Genomic DNA, 10,496 nt, shown 5'->3' with positions numbered 1-10,496 from the left:
AAAATCAGACACTATAAACAAATATATACAGAACAGAGTGAACAAACAAACAAACAATAGTGCAACAGTGGAAGCCCAAATAAAAGGAGTATTGCTTAATCCTGATGTTTTGGTGGTGTTGTTATTTGGATGTGTGCTTTGTTTCCACATGGCAGCAGTCAAGGCCCAGTGCCACTATGCACCAACATGTTCTTCTTTTCCATACAGTCTTAAAGCCCAATAAGGCTTTTTTGAAAAACCCTTTGGACTCTTTTGATCAGAGGATTCTTATAGACTAAAAGAATATGACCAACTTACAGGGTAATCGAGGAATAGACACATAAATTAAGGTAGCCAACAACTTGCTTGTATACAACTGAAGAATTTCTATAAAAATGAACTGCTTGGCAAACAGACCAGGCCTCTAATTGAGACAGGTGTTATTTGTCAAAATGTGTTATTTGTAAAAACGTGTAAATTGTGAAAGGGACTGGATGTTTAATTGGGACCAGGCTTTTAATCAAAGTTTTATGGTATGATATTCTTTCTCTGTACCCTAGAGTGCTCTTGGAATAAGTCCTAAAACTCAGAAATGAGTAAACATTTTAGCACTCCCACTTCCCTCATCTGGAAGTCGATGTGTTGTTTTTTTTTTTTTTGTTGTTGAATGACTTGGATTTGGTTTGATGCCTGAAATAAGGTTTAACACAAGCTTAAGAGATTTTCACATATTGTTCTACGAGATAAAACACATCAGTAAATACTCCACTTGTGAATTATGAAGCTTTTATGTGTCCTAAAAAAGGCGGTTGCTAAGAAGAGGCTATTTGAGACTATAGAACATCAATGGCTTCACAGCCTCGTTGTTGCAGCGGCATTAAAGTCATGCGACCATAGTTCATTTATAGCCGAATGCTGGCTTTGTACTTTTAGCGATGGCATTTAGGCTTCAAAATCACAAATGAGGTGTTTATTTGTGAGGATTATCTTGCTGAACCAGAAATGTAAGTATCATAAACTTCTGTTTGCCACTCTTTTTTTGTGATAATTTAGTAAGTCACCACAATTAAAGGACCAAAGGAAATTATGTTTCAGGTTTGGCTTTAAAGCAAGCTTCCAGCTCATTAGTTTCAACTGAAAAGCAACTGGGCAAACACTCAGTTATGTGTTGGTTATCTCTATCGAGCTCTGAGTGAAAATGGCAGAGCAGTTGTGCTTTGTAACTTAAATAGCTATTGACTTCTAGCATTACTGGCAAATATCTGTATGGCTTTTTGTGCATAACACTGGATTGTAGTGTCATGAGAACAAGGTGGGACTATTGTGAGATGTAATTGGATAATGTTGTGACGAGGAGGAATCACAACCACTCCCCAGTGTGTAACCCAATTCCATGATCTTGAACTGTGGTCAGAGAAACACTGAATAATAGCACAAGCATCAGAATGACTGGACTAGTACATGAAGAGAGTCAGCAGTATGTGTGGTGGAGGTCCTGGCTGCAACATAAGCATTACTCTATAACTCTGTAAATTGTCTTGGTGCATTGTTCACATTCACACTTCTGAAAACCACCCAGCCCATCTCTGAAAAACTACCAAACATTTATACTGACAGACGTCCCGTCAGTCTCAGTTCTCAATCTCATTGAAATACTCTGAGAAGCCTGAGTATGGAGTGATGTCACCAGGATCTGAAAGAGAGGACAAGACAGATATTAGAGCTCTACCCATTAAACAATGCATAGAGTATTGATTTACCTCTGTTACACAGATGTTTACAGAGTGAAACAGGACTGAGTATTAAACTGACCTTCACACGGTCCCCTTTTAAAATGGATGTCATCAATAGCAATATCACTTCGTAGTGTTGGGCCTCGGATGGCTTCAAAAATAATCTGCAGAAAACACAAACTATGTGAAAATGTGAAACTGAGCCACAAAACAGAGTGCAGGACAGATTAACTTTGACTTAAGTTTTCTATTTTTGCAAACAATCTAAAAGGCTCCTTAACAACTGAATATATTAAATATTACATTTTACTCTACATCAGAATCTGTGAAGTTTTGTGGTGAGATTGTTTTGTAAACTACTTTTTCTCATTTTATATGTCATATTTTTCTGAGTCACTTCCTGACAATGTTGACTAGCCACATTGTTTGTAAAATACCTTTCTGACTAATAAATAAATGTTGTGCTCAGACTTAAAAGAAAGAAGGTTGTTGCTAAAACAGGAAGAAAATGTATGATTATAGTAGAAGCTGCAGGTCATACATCATCCTCTAAGCTTGCGCAGGTGCACTGTGCCTCTGAGCAGCAAACTGATAAACATCGTTGTGAGCTAGCTTGTCAACTTATCTTGTATTTTGGCTACACTGAAGACATAATTGATGCAGACTGTTCGTAGAGTGGATATGCTGCAAAATGCATTAATGCAGTGCAAAAACAGTGTGCATTAATGCTACATGTAACTGCTGTCCTGGTCAAAAGGAAAACAAGATGATTAGCTTTCATTTGGGGGGGGGGGGATTATTTATTCAGGTATTGCACCCAGCATAGCATTCTGAAACTTCAATGTTTTCACTGACTTTGTATAATATGGGTAAGCTAACATCTACAGACTACAGGATACAGGAAGCTATGTACTGTAGAGGATAAAATTACTGAGCAAATCCCAGCTCGTACTGGCAATACACATGCCGATAGGGTGATCAAGACCCCAAAGTGGAAGCCCTGTTTGATACAAAGCAACTGATAAAGAGCATAGCTAAGTTACTTATCAAAGAAAATACAGATTTAAAATTAGGGTATTTTGGCTGAGCAACTTTATTTGGAACAAAAGAAAGCCTAGGCTTAAAATGCCAATATTGCAGATTCCTTGTTGAAAAGGAGGCTTAGATGTTGCCAACATCAAACTGCATCAGCTGGCATTTCAACTGAGATTTATAGCAGAATGGGTTAAGGAAGATCCAACTTCTGATTGGTTAGACCTTGAATCGTCACAGATCTGTGGCTACTTGTTGGACCTCTTGCATGTAAGACTTTGAGATTGGCTAGGAGTTTATGTAACAGGAGCCCCATAATTTCCAATACCTTGAAGGCATGGTTTCTTACATGAAAGCTTGAGGGGAGGTCGAACTTAACCCCCCCTACTGATTCGAATCCAAGGTAACCCAGATTTTTACCAGGCATGATCGACATTGGCTATAGCACTTGGACATCCCAGGGAAAAAAGAACATGCGTGATTTATTTTAGGGAGCATGCTTGTTTTCATTTGAACAAATACAAATAAAATATAATCTCCCCTGATGCCACTTTTTAACATACATTCAAATTTTGTGACCAGAGAAACCACATTTCATATGTCATAATTTCACAAACAGAGCAGTTACTGCTCATGCAAATGCACAATCATGGTCTGTGGGACCTCATGCTGTATGCACAAATACCCATGGTCTTCGGGACCGCATGCTGTATGCTCATACGTGGTCCACGGAATCCCTCAACACTTGTTTTTTGTTGGTCATGCGACCATTAATTTTTGTTTGTCATGCCGACTTAATTTCTGTTTGGTTGTCGGACCTTATTTAACTTTCACCATTTTATTTAAGTTGGTCTTATGACCTTAGTTTCTGTTCGGTCTATGACCTTTTATTTCAGTTAGTCTTCACTGACCTTTATTTTGTTCTACACATGGTCTTTAGGACTCCAGGCTGTGCACCCAAGGTCTTCGGGACCTCATTCTCACACGCTGCATTTTCTGTTCAGTTGTCGGACCATAATTTCTGTTCATCAATGCTGACTTTAATTTCTGTTTGGTTGCCGCACCTTATTTTAATTTCAGCATTTTATCTAAGTTGGTCTTATGACCTTAATTTCTGTTTGGTCTTATGACTTTTTATTTCAGTTGGTCTTCATTGACCTTTTATTATGTTCAACATATAGACACCCCATGTCACCAGGACCTCGCACCAGTCACGGTATTATCTGTTTGGTCATCAAACCCTTAATTTCCGTTGTTGTCATGCTGAAAATTGCTGACTTAAATTTGTGTTTCGTCGCCAGACCTTAATGTTTGTTTGTTTTTTACATTTTATTTAAATTGGTCTTCTGACCTTAATTTCTGTTTGGTCTTATGACCTTTTATTTCAGTTGGTCCTCATTGACCTTTTATTATGTACAATATATAGACACCCACAGTCTGCAGAACTATGCACTTGCCTATTCGACTATGGATTCATCACCCTCCTTAAATCATCCATCCAACCATCTCTCTAAGACTTTCCACATTTTTATTCATATGTTTACATTAATAAATATTCTTTTACCATAAAAACGAGTCTCTCCTGATTTAAATAAAATGAACCCCCAAATTTCACCTCTGTGTCTAAAATGTAAACTCTCAGTAGGAATTTACACACATTGTGTCTGGCTCTGCCCTAAAATCCAAGCATACTGGGTAGACATTCTGCAGGATATGGAAAAAAAATCCTGGTGTTGCTTTGTGTATGAATCCTGTCTCTTTACTCCTAGGTAGCCCATATCAAGATGCTATTGTTGGTACTTGCTCTAACAAATTGTACAATATTCTTGCAAATGCTGCGAGGAAGAATAACTTTTTGTCATGGATAAGTGAAAAACTTTCTTCTAAGGCAAACATGCACAAGATAATCCTGGAGTGTTATCCTCTCAAATACCTGACCTGTTTGCTTTACTCCACAAAGGGGTCATAAAAATATGGACTCCATACCTCAGTTTCTCAAACTATACTGTGGTTTCAACACTTGCATGCATTTGCTGCACCTATGGATTTAACTGTTTTCCAGCTGACGACCCTGCAGCTGACCCAGAAGGCACTGGAGGAGGTGCAGCAGGCAAAAAGCCTAGCAGGTACAACATCACCGGTATTCCTAATTGACAATTCTGGGGAACCAGTGACGACTGTGAATGACTGGGGGACATCCGGGAAAGACCGGTGGACGGCAGGAAAGACTGCACCAGGAGTGGGCAGTTAGTCACCCTACCCACTAAGAGAAGGCAGCCCGAAGGCTCTCCGAGAGGCGGGGTGGAAGATGAGCCTACTAGGACGGATCAACCGGTAGAGAACGGAACGAATAAGGTTAACAAGAAATTCCTTCAGATGTGTACCTTTTATGGGTGGCAGAAGGTGATGACGCCCAGGGGCCTTAACAGCTATCAGGGGAGGATGAAATGTGGAAGGTTGACCGACCAGTGCGCCTGCACTGCTTCGGCAGGTCAGACGAGTGGGACCAAAAGCCCGGTAGCGAACCACAGAGCAGCAGGACCCAATAGTGCTGGAAGATCAACAGCAGAGCACTCAACTCCGCAGACAGATGCTGTACCCCAGGGCGACGTCATAACCAGCCCTCCAGCAGAGGTGCAACTGGCACGCCAGAACAAAACGCTTGAGAGGCATAGCAAGATCAGATGGCCCAGGTCGAAAGACCAAGAGGAGTGACAGAGACTAGACGAACACCTGAGGGGAGTACTAGAGTACCCCTTGCGAGGGAACTTAGGCGGCAGGCTGAGCATGATGGGCAACATCATCTACGAGGAGTGCAAGGAAGGGTTCGGGGATATGACACCTCGAGAAGCCAGGGCACCAAGACAGAAGGGACGCAGGAAGAGGTACATCAATGAGCTCGTACGCGATAGACGCCAGCTGCGCAAGCGGTGGAGGAAAGCGGCCCCAGAGGAAAAAGCTGGTCTGAAAGTGCTGTGGACCGAGCTTAAACAAACGCTCGCTAGTCTTCGTAGAGTGGACCGGCTCAGAAGGAGGAGGCGGAAGAAGGAAAAGGAGAGAAGAGACCTCTTCAAGGACCTATTCAAGCATGCCCACCAGTTGCCTGATGAGAAACGAAGTGGAACGCTGGAAATCTCCAAGGAAGATCTGGAGCAGTACATCAAGGGTCAATACTCAGACGCAGCCTGAGAGGTACCGTTAGGCTCACCAGGGTATATATCATGGCCAGCACCACCAGATGTCCCTTTTGACACCTCCCCTCCTCTCTTGCATCGAGCATGCAACCATGGTCTGGGAACAGATACAGCGCGCCAAGAGAGAAAAAAGCAATCTACATGAGGTGTGACTTGACCTTGCAAATGCCTACGGCTCTGTGCCTCACAAACTGATTGAGTTTGTCCTGGAGTTCTACTATGTTCCGTCCAGCATCTCTGACATCACTGCAAGCTACTTCAGCAAGTTCCACATGTGTTTCTCCACCAAAGGCTTCCTGACGGGATGGCAACAACTGGAAGTTGGCATCGCAATGGGCTGCTCCATCTCCCCAGTTCTGTTTGTCACCACTTTTGAAGTCATCCTCATCGCAGCCAGGCAGGTGGCGAGAGGACTGAAGCTACCATCTGGAGAACGACTCCCAGCGCTGAGAAGCTATATGGACGATGTAACCATCATCCTGCAGACAGCCCCTTGCATGTCAAGACTTCTGAAGTGCCTTGATGAGTTGACAGCATGGGCAAGGCTAAAGATCAAGCCCTCAAAGTCTCGTAGTATGTCTCTCTGGAAGGGAGTGAGAAACGACAGCGTGGTGTTCGTCACAGGAGGCGAGGAAATCCCACGGCTTGCAGAAAAACCAATCCGGAGCCTTGGGACGGAGTACACAGCGGAACTCTCAGACAGACAAATGGTGAGAGCGGCACAGCAGCTAGTGGAGGGGCTGGCAAAGATTGATAGCAGCCAACTGCCAGGGAAGTTCAAAGTGTGGTGCTATCAGTTCACGCTATTCCATCGGAAGCTGTGGCCACTTAAAGTGTGCAAAATCCCTTCTTCAGCAGCCAGCAGGATGGACAGCATTGCCAACAGCTTTTTAAGAAAATGGCGGGGACTCCCTCGCTGCTTCTCAGAAGTTGGCCTCTTTGGTAACAATGTGCTGCAACTCCCACTGATGGCCCTTAGCCTTGGCTACAGGCAGGAGAAAACAGGCCTAGTGCTAGAGCTGAGAGAGTCAAAGGATCAGCTGGTAACAAGAGCGGGGGCTGAGGTACGCACAGGACGCCGTTGGAGGGTGGAAGCAGAGGTAGATAGGAAGGGCGTAAGTGCATTTACGCCCTTTTGGCACTGAGAAATGCATTATGGGAAAAGTCTGAAGACAGCACATAAGTCAAAATGGCTGATAGTAAATGTAAGACTAGAAATGGCTGCAACAGAAAAGTGGTGTTTAACACTGAAGAGGTATTGTCATAGTTATTTCAAACACCAGAAATAAGTGATTAAGGTAAGTTTTAACTCCACATTGTGTCAGTAAAGTTATCTTTTAGCCTACAGGAGAGATGTGTCCAATTCAAGTATGAACTTTCTAGTGATGAATTCCGCTTTCTTGAAGTTGGGACGCAGGAGACAAGAGGTTCCCATGCAATTTGGCCTAAAAAGTTGAACAAATCTCGACCAGGGATCAGTGCACTAAAAAAAAAAGACTTGGTCACACGCTGCACAAATGGCAGTATCCCCTGCTCCTATCTGGACTTTTACCAGTTTTTGAGGGTTTCTGAATCAAAGTGAGATGTAATGCATAGTAGCAATTAAACAACTAGTAATGTAGATTATATTCAGTTTTTAATATTTTGTTCATTTTGTTCACATGATTAGTTTAGTCAATGTCATTAATTCATGAATACTATTGCGCATACTCCAAATACTTGAAAACATATTAATTCCTACTGTTGTCTAGTCCACTGATAGTATGGAATCAGATTTTAACAATAATTTCAATGAATTTAAATTATCATTTAAATGAAATGTTTAATAATTAAATGAATTCTTAAATTATCATCGATGTTCATTGTACTGTATCATTGTAATTGCTTTCTGTCTATTCTGTCGATGGTATAACTACTCAAAAATAAATAGCATTGAGATAAATAATCTAATATAAATATGTTTTAATGACCTTTATTGTGTAAAAATGACTGTTATATTCTTTTCTGCTCATGAAATTATCAGATACGCCCATATGTTATATCCAAATGAACTGAAAACCTTGGTGCCAAAAAGGCGTATGTGAATATTTTTGAAATTTAGAAATGTAGAAAAAATATTTTTATGACTAAAAGATAAATTATTATTCATTAAGTATTGTGTCATCCATCTGTGTCAGTAAATGTGCTTTAAATAGATGAAATCAGTACAGAAAGTAAGAGCAAACTATGGTCATTTTTTGTTTTCGCTCTCCTGTAAAGTTGGTGAAATGTCACTTATGCCCTCAGCCCTTGAAATATACTTGAAAAAATAGGATATTTCATTAACTTATTGTTGGTGTTACGGGAACTAGCAAACAAACTAGTTTCCCATATCAACTGTCAGTTAGTCCTTAGGCTAAATGACCATTCAGAAGTAAGTGAATTGCAGCTAACACTAAGCTAAAACACATCAGCCCCACTACGGCATGGCGCGTCATGTGACGCACATCAAGTGACACTCTTAGCACACACCGGACACAACACTGCAGCTCATAAACAGACGACCATGCAAAGTTATTACTACTTTTACTGGAAAATCTGTGCCTCCTCCATCCATCCATAAACTTAAAATGTGTGGACAACCACTAATAAAACTTGATTTCTCACCTGAAGAGTTGATCTCCAGAGCTACAACTCAACAGGCAATTTTTTTTGGCCACTGTCTTTATAAGGACGGGATTGTCGGTAGTTTAGCTCAAGATATTTCTTAATCTCCACTGGGAGTCTCTCCTCTTCTAGTCTTTGTTACACACAAGACACAGCAATCGAGTTCTCTTTATGCATTCATGCTAAGGAGATGAGTTGAGCTGCCACGGGAGCAGAGAAAAAAGAGCTGCTACAGGAGCTGGTGTGTCCAAGCAGAGAGCGAGTGGGGGGAAAATGCATTTAATTCTGGGGGTTGAGAGGCTGGAAAAAGGACAGTGGCATGAAGGGGTGCCACATTCTTGGTTCTCAGTGTGGGGTTGTGCTTTGAAAATAATAGGAGCGTATTTTTTTGATGCATGCTGTTTGGCTTTTAGATTCATATTTATTCATATTTCATTCAAAAGAAGGAAGTGGAGAAAAACCTTCACCTCATAACCTATGTTAGAATGAATGCTATCGCTATCCATGCTAATACATGTGTTATTGCTTTGACACATGCTAGAATTGCAATTTGGCTGCCAAGGTAATGATTACATCCATCTACTAACCACACCCCCATCATCTGTTTGAGAAAGAATGCTAACTGAAAAACAGAAAGTAACACTGGCTGAAGTGGGGGTATAAAGATATTTGAACATCTACATTTTTATTCCGTCAAACTCCGTATGTGATCAACATTGTGTGATATCTACTAATTTGACCTTGTGGTAAGAATGCTTTCTTAACTGGCAGTTATTTTGTTTATTATTTAGTGCGAAACATTTAACAGAGGTCCAATGTGAGGACAGAGAACCTAGTGTGTCTAACAAAATACAGATTCATATATCAATACAGAGGTCAATTTGACAACAAATCCTGATATTGCCTGAAGTTTTCAAGGAAGGTTTGTGTCTGTTAGGTATTTATGAATGTTTTTTCACTACCTTTATGTAATCTACATATTGATGTACCTGGTGTCGGACATCACAGTGGTAGTCCACCATAGCCCTCATCCAGCTGACGCTCTGCTCACCGCGGCGTCTCCACAGCAGTGTGTCCCTCTCTCTGCTGCTGTGGCGCAGAAGCACGCTCAGTATGCCGGTGCCAGATCCGTACATGTGATAGTAGAAGATCAAACACTGAGGGGACGAGGAGCCCCGCAGATCAGAGGTCAGCAGTCGAGCTTTGTGACCCGGACGCATGAGTGATGCCTCGATGTACATGAAGTAACCTGGAGAAGGCACATGAATAACACACTGAACAGTATGGGACTTTATTGATCTCAGTGGAGAGTTTTTGTTGTTGCAGCTGTAAAAATACAACACACAAAGAGGAACGGAATGCTGTGTCATTAAGAACAAAGTGCATATTAACAGCCAACTACTAAAATATTTAGACATCCTAAGCAGAATTAAATGAATAAGTGATTGTAAGTCTGAATTCCTGAGGTAAAATCTTGAACAGCTGGATCACACATGGGCTTTCATACATCCATCATGTGGGGGTATGACCTCTGAATGAATGAATAAAGCAGTGAATGAGGAAATGACTCACCCACCCCAGTAGTGTGGTCTCCTCTAGGTCCTGTATAGGAGGTGGGGGTGTGTCCTCGGACTCGCAGCCAGTCGGCTTTGTCTCCTTTCTTATCCTGGAAGTAGCCACAGATCCCATCTTCAAAATTACACTGGCCTGGGAGGGATCCTGTGGAGCAAACACACACAGTCAGTGTATCAGGTGAGCAAGGACACTCGATGCTAAATTTTCTAAGAAAATCTAGCGTGTGCTGCAGTTTTAATGAAAGCTTGAAGTTGGGAATTGTTGAGACAAACAGCTCAGTCAGTCACAGTCAGAGCTCAGCACCTCTGTTGGCCAATTAACTGAGGGCAAACCCTGC

The 10,496-nt window shown here is 41.6% G+C and overlaps 1 protein-coding gene across 1 annotated transcript in view; it reads right to left on the bottom strand.

Moving 5' to 3' along the window:
• Nucleotides 1-616: 616 nt before the first annotated feature.
• Nucleotides 617-10,496, bottom strand: part of mamdc2a (MAM domain containing 2a) — a 51,674-nt gene continuing 41,794 nt past the window's right edge. Inside the window, exons 11-14 of the mRNA XM_033618759.2 lie at nt 10,157-10,303; nt 9,574-9,833; nt 1,792-1,876; nt 617-1,672 (exon numbers count right to left, since the gene is read on the bottom strand). Coding sequence (XP_033474650.1) covers nt 1,611-1,672; nt 1,792-1,876; nt 9,574-9,833; nt 10,157-10,303 — 554 coding nt within the window. The 3' untranslated portion in view covers nt 617-1,610. The remainder of the gene's footprint in view (nt 1,673-1,791; nt 1,877-9,573; nt 9,834-10,156; nt 10,304-10,496) is intronic.

This window comes from Epinephelus lanceolatus, chromosome 9 (genome assembly GCF_041903045.1).
Source record: "Epinephelus lanceolatus isolate andai-2023 chromosome 9, ASM4190304v1, whole genome shotgun sequence".
NCBI lineage: Eukaryota > Metazoa > Chordata > Actinopteri > Perciformes > Serranidae > Epinephelus > Epinephelus lanceolatus.
This window is presented reverse-complemented; position numbering and strand designations above follow the sequence as displayed.